The sequence below is a fragment of the Schistocerca piceifrons genome, chromosome 4, assembly GCF_021461385.2.
Source record: "Schistocerca piceifrons isolate TAMUIC-IGC-003096 chromosome 4, iqSchPice1.1, whole genome shotgun sequence".
Lineage (NCBI taxonomy): Eukaryota > Metazoa > Arthropoda > Insecta > Orthoptera > Acrididae > Schistocerca > Schistocerca piceifrons.
This window is the reverse complement of record NC_060141.1, coordinates 121,218,235-121,233,978: the sequence shown is the minus strand read 5'-3', so window position 1 is coordinate 121,233,978 and position 15,744 is coordinate 121,218,235. Positions and strand designations below refer to the sequence as shown.

The window sequence follows — 15,744 nt, the reverse complement described above, 5'->3', positions numbered from 1 at the left end:
GCGCAGTCGCTTGTTGCAGCAGGTGGTGGGCGTGCAGTAAATTGGAGCTTGTGTCTTGTGAACATTCCAAATTTTCAGCGATTTATTGCATGCACAGCATTTTGCGCAATCAGATCGTTGTAAATGAAAAAAAAAAAAAATAAAAAAAAACACGGATCAAACGCGGCTGGGTGTTCCGGACTCTCGCACACAACTTCGCATAGTTCTTCTGCTAGACTCACTTGCAGTCACAGAGTCGCCAACAAATATTTTCGGGAATGCTACCTCCGAAAGCATGGATTTAACACAGCAAAGTAGCCATAGGCCTGGCGTAATTCAGTTTAAGCAATTTTTAAAGTGATTAACTTTGGTGCGGAGCAAGAGGAATTGTAATGCAATCGACTACTGGAAAATGCCATGTAATCGAGATGTGATTTGATAGCTGCTAGTGTGGGAATTCTGAACAAGTGATGACCGAATGAGATAATGAGATACTCATTCTTAAAGCTGGGAAATACGTAGATACGAAAAAAAGTAAAATAAAAACAAATCATAGCAGGGTGATCTCCACTGAAAGTCAATATTGTTTTCATAACGTTGAGCCGAGTCATCGCGAGAGACTAGAAGTACTGCAGTACTGTTCATTACTGTATTCTTATCGGGACGTTGTTGTTTAGGTACTGTTGTGTCGTCTGAATAAATTTAATGCTTGAATCTGAATTAATACTATCCGATCTGGTGGCTAATGTTAGCAGTTATATTAAAAAGTTAAAGATGTGAGCATTAAGTTTGTTTACGCTACTTCATACAGTTACACGTTGTCATTCATTCTCTCGTATTTGCCATAGACAAATTTTGTCAGTGTTGTTTGTGAGGACACACACACAATATAGATAAACGATTCTTGCGTACCAGCTTCTCTGAAGATAAGCTGTTGGGCAGTAGCGGTATAATATTGACTGCATCAAGAAGAAAAACACCAATAGGAGACGTACCGTAGCAGAAAACTCGCTTCAGATGCTAGTATTAACGATTTAATTACTGTAAGAACAAAATGAAAATACGTTACTTTTGCTAATTTTAATCATGAAAAACACAAAACTTACAACAGCATTGACAGAAACTGTATTATGTTCACAGACGATTAACACTTTTGTGTCTAGAAGCAATAAAATTAGAAAATGCCAGTACGAGGTAGATTTGGCCCCTTGGTTGGGGCAATAGACGAAGGAACAAGCAGCGCCCGTTTTCTGGTACGTTGATAGCTTTATTTCCATTGGAATTCAGTAATTATTCCTCTAATTTTGTCTTTACTTTCTACATTATCTATGAGTGTGTGCCTATTTGTGACTTAGAATTCTTATTGCCATTGTTCCCCAGATTCCTTCCAAATAAAGGTACTTCTTATGTATTGTTTTAATGTTTAGCCTGAAAAACTGAGCAGTAAGTCTGAAGTGTGAAGACTTCTGCAGAACTGAAGCTTATAAACTGATGTACGTTCATGTCCTGCCTTATAAAGTCAGTTCTTGGTTCTCATGTAACAGCCAAGAGCTATAACCAATTCTGATATATCACAATACCCTTAACAAGGACTATTTTCTTTACATTAATAGTTGCTTTTAGCTGTGCTAAATAGGCTTGTTCAATATATACTTTGAGAACTAGTCTCGTGTTTGTGAATTCATTAATAGGATACTTAAGTATAATCTTGCAACACAGTTTTTGTAGTAACACTTAAGTGATTGTTTCTCATGAAGTAACAATAAAATATTGTAGTTCTGATAAGTGTCTGTATTAAATTTCATTCAAGCAGTAATGCGAATATGTGTGATTTTAGTTGGGCTTTTCATAACCAAACAATGGTACAAAACATTTTTGACTTTTGTATATATCTATTTTGTGTAATGTCTTGGTTGATGTTCCAACTGACAGTATGCCAGGTAACTGAAATGGAAATATACTTAAGTCATCAGCATTAGTTTGCATGAAAGTGAACGATAGATAATTCTTTAAGATCACACTGTGAGGGAGCTTCACTAGTTTTGAGCAGGAATTGCTGGATAATGTTTTTCAATTAACAGAAAATTTTTGTAAATGTAGTTATAATTTCAGTGAGAATCCAAAATAAGTGATATTCCTATGTCAAAAACGTTAAAATGTAGAATAACTTTGTCAGAATACCTGGTAAACATTAGATAGTGGGCCACCCCCTTTCCTATATTTTTCGTAGTCTGTCTGGTACCTAATATAGCGTTTTTTAAATTTACCTTTCGGCTATAAATTTTATAGCAAAAAAGTACTAAATGTGGTGCATGCACTACAGAGCATTCCATTGTCAAAACTTTTATTTTGGAGTTACATATGTTGGCTGTGCCAACTCTCGACCAAAATTCCTTCCAACCTAACCAAGGCCTCAGGCTAAGTGTGTGGAAAGTTTTGTCTGTTTCATAAATTGAACAAACAAGCTAACAAGTTGTTTGCTGTTTGTTCACTGAAAAATATGGTAGGGATGTAGAGGGCAACTGTTACTTAAGTGAAAGTGATTAGCAAAGAAACATTTTGAAAAAAATAGTTCCCAGGTGAAATAGTTAAAGCAAGTATAATTATGGTGATACTAATGTTGCCTGTTGTAGCACAGTACATTTAATGAAAAGTGTGCAATTTGGACTAGAAAGATGTTTCCAGAATGAAAGATGTTTCCAGAATGAAAGATGTTAACTGAACCATTTCTTGCTGCAAGGACACTGCACAGAACATACATTCAGTTTTGCAGCAGAGTTATGTCGAAAGACTTTGCACAAATGTATTGTACAGTAATAGTAATAACTATCGATGTTCCAAGGAAGGAGATAAACAGTTATTAAAGGAAACAACCAACTCTCACTCGTTGTAAAGGTTTCGTGTGGCCGTCGTTGATTTAATTTGTATGTCAAGAAAATTAGTTCTGCAAAAAAGTCTTATTCACACAATACTCAGTAGTGCAGAAGCTGAGTGAATAATATCAACAGTTGCAAACTGAAGGTTGAATTATTCAGTTTTTTTTCAAGTATTCATTAACCAATTGAAGTAGTGGTAATTTTAGCACTATTTTAAATGGCATGCTATTGAAGTACGAACAGTTACTGGCATTGGTCCCAGTGGTGTTGGAAAGGAACTAACTTACAAAAACTCAACAAAGTCATGGGGCCCATTGTACTTGCACTGTAATACTATTAATGAGACTTACATGTGACTTACCTCTCCTGATAAACATTAAATATTACCTATTGTGTGGCAGAAGATGCCATTACAGGGTGTTTGTTGGTCGTAGCCGTAATGAAATTCAGTGAGTGGTCATGAATTTTTTGTGTGCCAATCAAGTGTGGTTCCTAAAGGGAGTAGAAAGTTAATTCTAACTCCAAAAATGTTGTATCCAACAGTCAATGTAATAAACAATACCGGTAATATAAAGATTCAACAGAATTCTGAAGAAGTCTTTTTACCTATAAGGAACTTCTATGTTCATCCGTGCAAGACATGTCAACACAGCCTTTTCAGCGGTGGTTTGGAACCTTAAGGGGTAGGGGAAGAAATTTTGAGGTATGGTATCATTAACACACAGTTGTATGAGGTGTACGCACATATTGGAAACAACATGTAAAATATAGCTCTGCCCAAAATGGCCCTGCAGTCTAATGTGTTAGTGGAAGAGCGTCAGTTGGAAAAGCTGTTTTTTAATTCTGTTCACTCCCTCTTCTATGTAAGTCTCTTGAACCCGCGTGTTTTTTAAAGGTCTTCAATTATTAATATAAAACTACTGTAATTTTAATATCATTTTAAAGGCGTTAATGATGATCAGAGCAAAACTACTTTCGTGCTGGCTGAAATACTTCCCATGATTTATTAGTACATGGTAGCTTGTTGTTGTATCTGCTGTTTTTCTTTTAAAGTTTGATTTCTTTATGCCACATGAGATGTTACGAGCATGGTGCATGGCGAACAGAAATGCATACTAGAAAATGGTTAACATTAGCTCAGAAGGCATTGTTAACCATTTCATTACGTGTTTCTGTGACACACACCAATCCTCTACAGGTAAATGGCATAACAGTAGGCCCTATTAGTTTTCTGTGAATGAAATGAATGCTGTAGCTAGTTTGAGTCATAAGTATTATCCTTTACGTTCATTAAAAACTAATGTGTTTGTCATTGTACACATGCATTTTCAAGGGGTCACGAATTTAAATAAAGAGGTAATGGAAAAGTCATGAATTTGATCCTCTGAAAATCTGTAGAAATCCTGCCTTAGTAACTAGAAAAGAATCAGTAGCATCACTACCTCTGTGGTTTGTGCCATTTGTGATATCTTCTACATCTACATCCATACTCTGCAAGCCACCTGATGGTGTGTGGCGGAGGGTACCTTGAGTACCTCTATCAGTTCTCCCTCTATTCCAGTCCCGTATTGTTCGTGGAAAGAAGGATTGTCGGTATGCCTCTGTGTGGGCTCTAATCTCTCTGATTTTATCCTCATGGTCTCTTCGCGAGATATACCTAGGAGGGAGCAATATACTGCTTGACTCCTCGGTGAAGGTATGTTCTCGAAACTTCAACAAAAGCCCGTACCGAGCTGCTGAGCGTCTCTCCTGCAGAGTCTTCCACTGGAGTTTATCTATCATCTGCGTAACGCTTTTGCGTTTACTAAATGATCCTGTAACGAAGCTCGCTGCTGTCCGTTGGATCTTCTCTATCTCTTCTATCAACCCTATCTGGTATGGATCCCACACTGCTGAGCAGTATTCAAGCAGTGGGCGAACAAGCGTACTGTAACCTACTTCCTTTGTTTTCGGATTGCATTTCCTTAGGATTCTTCCAATGAATCTCAGTCTGGCATCTGATTTACCAACGATTAATTTTATATGGTCATTCCATTTTAAATCACTCCTATTGCATACTCCCAGATAATTTATGGAATTAACTGCTTCCAGCTGGTGACCTGCTATATTGTAGCTAAATGTTTAGGGATCTTTCTTTCTATGTATTTGCAGCACATTACACTTGTCTAGATTGAGATTCAATTGCCATTCCCTGCACCATGCGTCAATTCGCTGCAGATCCTCCTGCACTTCAGTACAATTTTCCATTGTTACAACCTCTCGATATACCACAGCATCATCCACAAAAACCCTTAGTGAACTTCTGATGTCATCCACAAGGTCATTTATGTATATTGTGAATAGCAACGGTCCTACGACACTCCCCTGCAGCACACCTGAAATCACTCTTACTTCGGAATACTTCTCTCCATTGAGAATGACATGCTGCGTTCTGTTATCTAGGAACTCTTCAATCCAATCACACAATTGGTCTGATAGTCCATATGCTCTTACTTTGTTCGACTGTAGGGAACTGTATTGAACGCCTTGCGGAAGTATAGAAACACGGCATCTACCTGGGAACCCGTGTCATTGCCCTCAGTCTCATGGACGAATAGCGTGAGCTGAGTTTCACGCGATCGCCTTTTTCGAAACCCATGCTGATTCCTACAAAGTAGATTTGTAGTCTCCAGAAAAGTCATTATACACGAACATAATACGTGTTCCAAAATTCTACAACTGAACGACGTTAGAGATATAGGTCTATAGTTCTGCACATCTGTTCGACGTCCCTTCTTGAAAACAGGGATGACCTGTGGCCTTTTCCAATCCTTTGGAACGCTACGCTCTTCTAGAGACCTTCGGTACACCGCTGCAAGAAGGGGGGCAAGTTCCTTCGCGTACTCTGTGTAAAATCGAACTGGTATCTCATCAGGTCCAGCGGCCTTTCCTCTTTTGAGCGATTTTAATTGTTTCTCTATCCCTCTGTCATCTATTTCGATATCTACCATTTTGTCATCTGTGCGACAATCTAGGGAAGGAACTACAGTGCAGTCTTCCTCTGTGAAACAGCTTTGGAAGAAGTATTTCGGCCTTTAGTCTGTCATCCTCTGTTTCAGTACCATTTTGGTCACAGTGCTGGACATTTTTTTTTTGATCCACCTACCGCTTTGGCATAGACCAAAATTTCTTAGGATTTTCTGCCAAGTCAGTACGTAGAACTTTACTATCGAATTCATTGAACGCCTGTCGCATAGCCCTCCTCACACTACATTTCGCTTCGCGTATTTTTTGTTTGTCTGCAAGGCTTTGGCAATGTTTATGTTTGCTGTGAAGTTCCCTTTGCTTCTGCAGCAGTTTTCTAACTCGGTTGTTGTATCACGGTGGCTCTTTTCCATCTCTTACGATCTTGCTTGGCACATACTCATCTAACGCGTATTGTACGTTGGTTTTGAACTTTGTCCACTGATCCTCAACACTATCTGTACTTGAGACAAAACTTTTGTGTTGAGCCGTCAGTTACTCTGTAATCTGCTTTTTGTCACTTTTGGTAAACAGAAAAATCTTCCTACCTTTTTTAATATTTCTATTTACGGCTGAAATCATCGATGCAGTAACCGCTTTATGATCGCTGATTCCCTGTTCTCTGTTAACTGTTTCAAATAGTTCGGGTCTGTGTGTCAGCAGAAGGTCTAATATGTTATCGCCACGAGTTGGTTCTCTGTTTAAATGCTCAAGGTAGTTTTCAGATAAAGCATTTAGAAAAAATTTCACTGGATTCTTTGTCCCTGCCACCCATTATGAACGTTGAGTCTCGCAGCCTATATCCGGCAAATTAAAATCTCCACCCAGAACTATAACATGGTGGGGAAATCTACTCTAAATATTATCCAAATTATCCTTCAGGTGCTCAGCCACAACAGGTGCTGAGCCAGGGGGCCTATAGAGACATCCAATTACCATGTCTGAGCCTGCTTTAACATTTTGGATCTCCGTCAATTTCCTTCGATACTATTACACTTCTTATTGCTATAAACACGCCTCCCCCTTCACTGTCCAGCCTGTCTCTGCGGTATACATTCCAATCTGAGTTTAGAATTTCATTACTGTTTACGTCTGGTTTCAGCCAACTTTCTGTCCCTAGTACTATATGGGCGTTGTGACCGTTTATTAATGAGAGTAGTTCTGGGACCTTTCTATAGACGCTCCTGCAGTTTACTATTAGCGCATTAATATTGTTATTCCCTGTTGCATTTTGCCTACTCCTACCTTGCTGCGTCTCAGGAGGCGTCTTGTCGGGCCTAGGGAGGGAATTCTCTAACCTGAAAAACCCACATGTGCACTCCACATGTACTCCGCTACCCTTGTAGCCACTTCCTGTGTGTAGTGCACGCCTGACCTATTCAGGGGGACCCTATATTTCTCCACCCGATAGCGGAGGTCGAGAAATTTGTACCCCAGATCTCCGCGGAATCATCTGAGCCTCTGGTTTAAGCTTTCCACACGGCTCCAAACCATAGGACCGCGATCGGTTCTGGGGACGATACTACAAGTAGTTAGCTCAGATTCCACCCCGCGAGAGAGGCTTTCCGCCTTCACCAACTCCGCCAACCGTCTGTATGAACTGAGGATGACCTCTGAACCCAGATAGGAGAAGTCATTGGTGCCGACATGAGCAACAATTTGCAGTCGGGTGCACCCAGTGCTCTCTATTGCCGCCAGCAGGGCCTTCTCCACATCTAGGATGAGACCCCCCGGCAAGCAGACAGAGTGAACACTGGCCTTCTTCCCCGACCTTTCCACTATTTCCCTAAGCGGCTCCATCACCTGCCTAACGTTGGAGCTCCCAATCACTAATAAACCCCTCCCCCCCGTGTGCCTGCTCGGACCTTGCTGAAGGAGTGGCCACATGTCCACTCACAGGCAGAGCGGGCGATACCACACGGCCAGCTTGTAACTATCACTTGTGTGTTGGTGACATACAATTGTATCCGTTGCCAAACCTAAGAACAGATGGCTTCTACCATATTAGGAATGAATGATGACATTTTTTCAGTATAACAAGCACTAAACCTTGGTCTCAAAACTGAACCCTAGTAAGCCACAGTTGTCCTTAATCACAATGACTGTTGATCAGTGAACATTTCTGCAAAGCAGGTCTTCCCATACTCTCTGAAGTTACCCAATTACACTATCAAGAAACAATAGTAGATCTCGCAATAATCCTGGATGAGCATGTAATCTGAGAAGAAAAAACTGCATGCAGGTAATCTTTCTTTCCTGTCTATATGCAGCTGAGACATAAAAAAAAGCCCCATCTAAAATAAAACCAAATTTTGCCCCATCATTATTCTTGCTGAATCTCTACTACTACAATGTAGTTCAACACCACATAAATAGGCAAAACTTCAGATGGCTTGATTGAGCCCTGTGTGCTTGTGTGAGATAATGTGACATTTGGTTGTTTGAACATATCAGTTCTCCATATGCTCATTTCAGGTGTATAAATGTAGTATACATCTGCAACCAGATAGGTGATGTGATTTACACACACATTCTGTTTTTAGTCTCTGGTGTCCTCAACACCTTTCCTAAATGTCAAATACTTATAGTTATTTATTAACTGTAATATTAGATCTGGTAGAGCCAGCATCTTTGCTCTACTTCTGTAAAACTAATTTTCTCTCCATTGCTTTCATTCCAGCCATGTCTCAGAGCAACAGACTACCTGGTAACCTGCACTTGTTCCAAATACACGCTGCATTCAAGAAGAGAGTAGGCCTAAAGCTTTTCCTGTTATCATCCATGTAGTTTCCCCATCAGTATATCCAACCTATTGTCTTGAGCAACAGCGAACCAGTATTTATATCGGATTAACAACATGCTTTTACTTATCTATTCCCCTATGTATTTCTGTCCCCCTCATTGTCCTTTCTCTCTCTTCTGCTAACAATAGGCTATTCCTTGCTCTTCCTCAAACCAATTAAGTTCTTTTCATTCTTTATGCCCTGCTGTCATGCATATCTGTTAACATTTCATTATTTGCACTTGTCAAGAATGTTGTTTTTTCAGACTGTACTCAATACAACTGTTGTTGTTGTTGTTGTTGTTGTTGTTGTCATCCTGGTGGTGGAAGATTCTTCCTTGTAAGATGAAGGAATAGGCTGAAGGCTTAAATCTTGTTAGGAAAAATAAATGCATAAATAAATATTTGGAGAGTGGCAGGAGAAAACACACATAAAATTATGGGAATGTGCAGGTTTTCGGAGTCAGTAGCTAAAGGAAAAGGGCTGGTAAGGTTTAGGGTTTCTAAACCTCTGCATCTACATACATATTCCACAAGCCACTGTATGGTGGCAGAGGGTACCTAGCACATCAACTAACCATTTCCTTTCCCATTCCTCTCATAAATAGAGTGCGGGAAAAATGACTGTCTTATTTGTCTCCACGTGAGCTCTGATTTCTCTTATCTCCATGGTTCTTATGCAAATTGTACATTGGTGCAGTACAATCATTCTGATGTCAGCTTCAAATGCTGGTTCTTTGAATTTTCTCAACATTGTTCTTCAAAAAGAATGTTTCTTTCCCTCCAGGGATTTACATTTGAGTTCCTGAAGCACCTCTATAATCCTTGCATGTTGATCGAACCTACCAGTAAAATATCTTGTGGCCTGCACCTGAGTTGCTTTGATACCTTCCTTTTATCCGACCTAGTGTGGATCCCAGACATATGAACAGTAATCAAGAATTACTCACATTAGTGTTCTATGTGCAGTCTGCTTTATATATTCTCCCAATAAAGTGAAGTTGGCCATTCACCTTACGTACAACAGTCCTTGCAGAATCGTTCCATATCATATCACTTTGCAGCATTATGCCTAGATATTTAATTGACACATTTGCATCAGGAAACACACTATTAATATTGTATTTGAACATTGTGAAATTGCTTTTCCTGCTAATGTGCATTAACTTACATTTTTGTACATTTAGAGCTAGCTGCCAATCATCACACAAACTAAAATTTTGTCTAAGTCACCTTATATCCTCCTACAATCACTCAGCTGTGGCAGCTCCCTCTACACCCCATCATTATCAGCACATGGTCACAGATTGCAGCTCACACTGTCCATTAGATCATTTATGTATATGGAGAAGAGGAGTGGTCTTATTACACTTCACTGGGGTACTCCTGATGATACCCTTGCATTGGATGAACACTCACCACTGAATGCAATGAACTGGTCTCTGTTACTTAAGAAGTCTTTGAGCCCGTCACACTTCTGGGAACAATATGCAATATAAATGTAAAATTGAATTGTTCCATATCATAGTGAGAGATCACAATAATGATCCAAAGAACTGAGCAGCTAACTTTCAGTTTTTAAGATGACTTTTAAAGAAAGTATGAGAAATTACCCTTTTTTCTTAGGTACAAATTTTTTGCAGCAGGATACTGTAACTATAACAAATGCCTTAGCAAGATGAAGAAAAATTCTTTTAGCTTGACACCTCTTGTTAACAAGATTAAGAGAAAAATGTGGGAAGCTGTGTATTGCACAAACTGCATTTCTTTTTTGAGTTAAACTGAGCAGATGTCAGAGTTCTTGTTCAGTTTCAAATTGAATATTTGTTTTGGTGTTTTTCGGGCCAGTACAGTGTACGAGAATATTTATACAGTCATTTATGGAAAAATATATACCTGTTGGTGTTCAAGACAGAAGGAGAAAATTTAATGTTTGTCTTTCAAGATATTATTGTTGCCCACTCGGTGCTGCATTGAAACTATTTTAGATTGGGTTGGGTAGATCAGATGTCAAGTTATGGAAAAGAAACTCTGAGCAGAGTCAGGAAGTTGTAACAAATAGATTAACATGTTCTTTCTTATGTTGAGAGTAAAGGCATTTGAGATCCTTGCCATAAATAACATGCTTTTATTGCACCTGAGTCCTGTGCTTTGAATATAGTGACAACAGGAAAATAGGGAATGTGTTGAGCAGATGTCCTGCGTAGATTGATTCTATTTGATGTGGCAGCAGTAATCGTAATCACTCACTCAATGATTGAAGTGTAGATAGGTGTGCGTGCGTGCTCCCCCCCCCCCCCCCCCTCCCCCCGCCCACGGTTCTCTCTCTCTCTCTCTCTCTGTCTCAATCAATCAATCAGTCAATCAATCAATTTTCTGTGAGCTAATTCGACAAGCTGGTCTCTGGCTGTCGTGTGTGTGTGTGTGTGTGTGTGTGTGTGTGTGTGTGTGCGCGTGTGCGTGTGCGCGTGCGTGCGCAAGCGACTGCGCATATGGAGGAGAGGGTGGCGTTAGTCTGTTAACATCAAAGAAGTTCACTGTCCAGAAGCTTAGCTTCAGGTTCAGTCTTGTTGACACCCTAGTCCACCACTCAGTGACTCAGCTATACATCTTTGCTCCTTACATTATTTGTTTCCTCCCATGACTACAGTATTGTATTCACACACAGTGAGTTAAATTTGAGGACTCTGGAAATCAAATGTGTATAATTGGTTTTTTATTGGCAAAAGATTTACTGTTTTTTCTCAATTACAATTTATTGTTTATGTCCTATTATGAGTTTTTCGTATACAGGTATTTTCTGCGCGGACTGCAGAAGTTCTAACATATCACCAGATCCATATAGCACAAGACTGCCCTCGTGAGGGATGGGTTGAACAGGATCCAGTAGCAATTTTATCTGCAGTGAAGGAATGTATAAATGAGACTGTAGAGAATCTGAAGAAGCTGGACATTGATCCTGCTGACATTGTGGCCATTGGAATAACAAATCAGAGGGAGACAACCATAGTATGGGACCCAAAATCTGGAAAGCCTTTGTACAATGCAATAGGTAAGTTTAAAAACGTGTATCATTTTAACTTGTGCCAATTTTGAAGTTGAATGAGAGACAATGCAATTCCTAATCTCTCACCTTTTTATAAACTACAACAGTCTTTACATTATCTATGGCGGTTGCTCAGAAAGCGATGCACCACATTTTTTTTTCTCAGCTGAAAACAATGCTATGAAAGCAAAACATTATGTGTGTATTATTTGAAGTTTCCTGAGTGAGCACGCTAATTGTTTGTTGTTTCCGACAGATAGAGCAGCCGCAGGATGGTTTCAAAATGGCATCTGTAGGTGATGTACATTATAGGCAACATGCTGTCATTGAATTTCTCACTGCAGAGAAAGAAACTGTGGGGAACATTCACAAACACTTGTGCAAAGTCTCGAAGCATCTGTTGCCGACAGAAGTACAGTTAATCTTTCTGGGCAACCCTCCTGAAAATAACCATAAGCACCTACAATTAGTTACACTTTCTTTCTGAACTCAGGCATCTCATTGTGTCTTTGGTGTACTATTTTGATGGAGGTTTGTTAATCTACTTTCTACCATATGCAGTATTTTGCTATGTTATTAGGCGCACTGCAGTGTCATTGTTTGAGAAATGTTTTAATAGGTTTTTCATGATTTGTTTCACGATGTTATGAACTTTCTATATGACTGATAGTGTGTTTTTTGGTAATATACTTCCCCATGCTAGAACTTGTTTGGTGTAATGCATATAGCATCACATGAGCCTGATAGAGGTCTTTCTTTTCCATTTAATTGAGTTTATTAATAATCTTTGCAATCAAACATGTCTGTAACTTTCAGCCTTAACTGCTTATTATGAGCATAAATCTTTGATTTATTTGTTGTAACAAATAAGATTAACTGTCAGTAAAGGCTATGGATACAAAAATAAAGAAATTACATACATAAAGAAATCAGAAAGCATATAAAGTGCCAATAATTGAAAATTACTGTGGTACATCACTACTGATTGGTACTGATTTTTCAGACTGCAAGTGTTTTGAAATGCTGGGCACTGCCTCTGTTACAAGTCAATGAATAATATATTGTTGTTGTTATGGTGGTCAGTCCACAGACTGGTTTGATGCAGCCCTCAATGCTACTCTATACTATGCAAGCTTCTTCATCTCCAAGTAACTACTGCAACTTACGTCCTTCTAAATCTGCTTAGTGTATTCGTCTCTTGGTCTCCCTCTATGATTTGTAGCCTTCAAACTGCCCTCCAATACTAAATGGGTAGTCCCGTGATGCCTCTGAACATGTCCTACCAACTGATCCCTTCTTCTAATCAAGTTGTGCCACAAATTCCTCTTGTCCCCAATTCTAATCAGTATCTCCTCATTAGTTATGTGATCTACCCATCTAATCTTCAGCATTCTTCTGTAGCACCATATTTTGAAAGCTTCTATTCTCTTGTCTAAACTTGTTATCATCCATGTTTCAATTCCATACTTAGCTACACTCCATACAAATGCTTTCAGAAGTGACTTTCTGACACTTAAATCAATACTTGATGTTAACAAATGTCTCGTCTTCAGAAATACTTTCCTTGCCATTGCCAGTCTACATTTTATATCCTCTCTACTTCGACCATCGTCAGTTATTTTGCTCCCTAAATAGCAAAACTCATTTACTACTTTTAAGTGACTCGTTTCCTAATCTGTTTCCCTCAGCATCACCTGATTTAATTCGACTACATTCCATTATTCTCATTTTGCTTTTGTTGATGTCCATCTCATATCCTCCTTTCAAGACACTGTCCATTACGTTCAACTGCTCTTCCAGGTCCTTTGCTGTCTGTGACAGAATTACAATGTCATCGGCAAACCGCAAAGTTAGTATTTCTGCTTCATGGATTTTAGTACCTACTCGAAATTTTTCTTTTGTTTCCTTTACTGCCTGCTCAATATACAGATTGAATAACCTCGGGGATAGGCTACAACCCTGTCTCACTCCCTTCCCAACCACTGCCTCCCTTTCATGCCCCTCGACTATTATAACTGCCGTCTGGTTTCTGTACAAATTGTAAATAGCCTTTCGCTCCCTGTATTTTACCTCTGCCACAGAATTTGAAACAGAATATTCCAATCAATAATGTCAAAAGCCTTCTCTAAGTTTCCAAATCCTAGAAATGTAGGTTTGCCTTTCCTTACTCTATCTTCGAAGATAAGTCGTAGCGTCAGTATTGCCTCATGTGTTCCAACATTTCTAAGGAATCTAAACTGATCCTCCCCGAGCTTGGCTTCTACCAGTTTTTCCATTTGTCTGTAAACAATTCTTGTTAATATTTTGCAGCCGTGACTTATTAAACTGATGGTTCAGTAATTTTCACACCTGTCAACACCTGGTTTCTGTGACATTGGAATTATTATATTCTTCTTGAAGTGTGAGGGTATTTCACCTGTGTCATACATCTTGCTCACCCAAGGCTATCAGTAGTTCTAATGGAATGTTGTCTACTCCCGGGGCCTTGTTTCGACTTAGGTCTTTCAGTGCTCTGTCAAATTCTTCACGCACTATCATATCTCCCATTTCATCTTTATCTACGTCCTCTTCCATTTCTGTAATATTGCCCTCAAGTACATAGCCCTTGTATAGACCCTCTATGTACTCCTTCCACCTTTCTGCTTTCCCTTCTTTGCTATTCGGGAGGACGACGGTTCAATCCCGCGTCCGGCCATCCAGATTTAGGTTTTCCGTGATTTCCCTAAATCACTCCAGGCAAATGCCGGGATGGTTCCTTTCAAAGGGCACGGCCGACTTCCTTCCCTGTCCGATGAGACCGATGACCTCGCTGTCTGGTCTCCTTCCTCAAACCAACAAACAACAACCTTCTTTGCTTAGAACAGGTTTTCCATCTGAGCTCTTGATATTCATACAAGTGGTTCTCTTTTCTCCAAAGATCTCTTTTAATTTTCCTGTAGGCAGTGTCTATCTTACCCTAGTGATACATCCTTACATTTGTCCTCCAGCCATCCCTGCTTAGCCATTTTGCACTTCCTGTCGATCTCATTTTTGAGACATTTGTATTCCTTTTTGCCTACTTCAGTTACTGCATGTTTATATTTTCTCCTTTCATCAGTTAAATTCAAAATCTCTTCCATTACCCATGGATTTCTAGTAGTCCTAATCTTTTTACCTACTACATCCTCTGCTGCCTTTACTATTTCATCTCTCAAAGCTACCCATTCTTTTTCTGCTGTATTTCTTTCCCCATTCTTTTCAATTGTTCTGTAATGCTCTCTCTGAAACTCTGTACAACCTCTGTTTCTTTCAGTTTATCCAGATCCCATCTCTTTAAATTACCACCTTTTTGCAGTTTCTTCAGTTTTAATCTGCAGTTCATAACTGATATATTGTGTTTAGAGTTTACATCTGCCCCTGAAAATGTCTTACAATTTAAAACCTGGTTCCTAAATCTCTCTTACCATTATATTGCCTTCAGCAATCCTCACCATGTAATCCCTATTAGCAAAGAAGCTGTTTCTTTTCTAAACCTGAGTACTGTATATTAATTACAGGCCCACACCACTTTCCAGTCATAATTTCACCACTGACGGGGTGTACAAACTGGCATCAGAATCAGAATTCCGAATTCATCCAGTTTTCAGATTTGAAGTTCTACGTACAAATTACGAAGCCACGAGTGGATGTGTGAAATTCTTGTGTAGGGCTGTCTGGCTCTGTGCTGCGATGCAATAGACGAGGGGTTAGTGCAGTCATTTCGGGCTGCATGCCACAGTCTACCTTGAGCTGTTGCCACTGATTCTGTATGACGCCATCCAACCTCCCAGCCTCCTCTGTCACTTTTACACAAGGCCGTGGTGCAGGTACTATGACCCACCCTAGCGTAGGAAACGATGTGCTGCTGCTTGACACTGCCATGTTGTTTCATCTATCAGCAAGTATAAGTCACCAACTTTGCTTTTAGGGAGATGATGCCACCTGGGCCAATACTGCCAGAGATATCACCAATAGCTGCCACCAAAGACTTTTTGGTTGTTTGTTTGATGCTTGTAGTTCAAAGGGATGTTCACCACTAG

The 15,744-nt window shown here is 39.6% G+C and overlaps 1 protein-coding gene across 4 annotated transcripts in view; it reads left to right on the top strand.

Moving 5' to 3' along the window:
* The first annotated feature begins 235 nt into the window (after positions 1–235).
* LOC124794696 (glycerol kinase-like) overlaps positions 236–15,744 on the top strand; it is a 164,887-nt gene continuing 149,378 nt past the window's right edge. The window contains exons 1-4 of one of the 4 annotated variants that reach the window (XM_047258259.1): positions 236–656; positions 895–1,022; positions 1,120–1,232; positions 11,434–11,692. In XM_047258259.1, the coding sequence (XP_047114215.1) occupies positions 1,161–1,232; positions 11,434–11,692 (331 nt within the window). In that variant the 5' untranslated portion in view covers positions 236–656; positions 895–1,022; positions 1,120–1,160. Of the gene's footprint in view, positions 1,023–1,099; positions 1,233–11,433; positions 11,693–15,744 lie in introns of all 4 variants that reach the window. The other 3 variants (XM_047258261.1, XM_047258258.1, XM_047258260.1) reach the window with 3 other exon arrangements.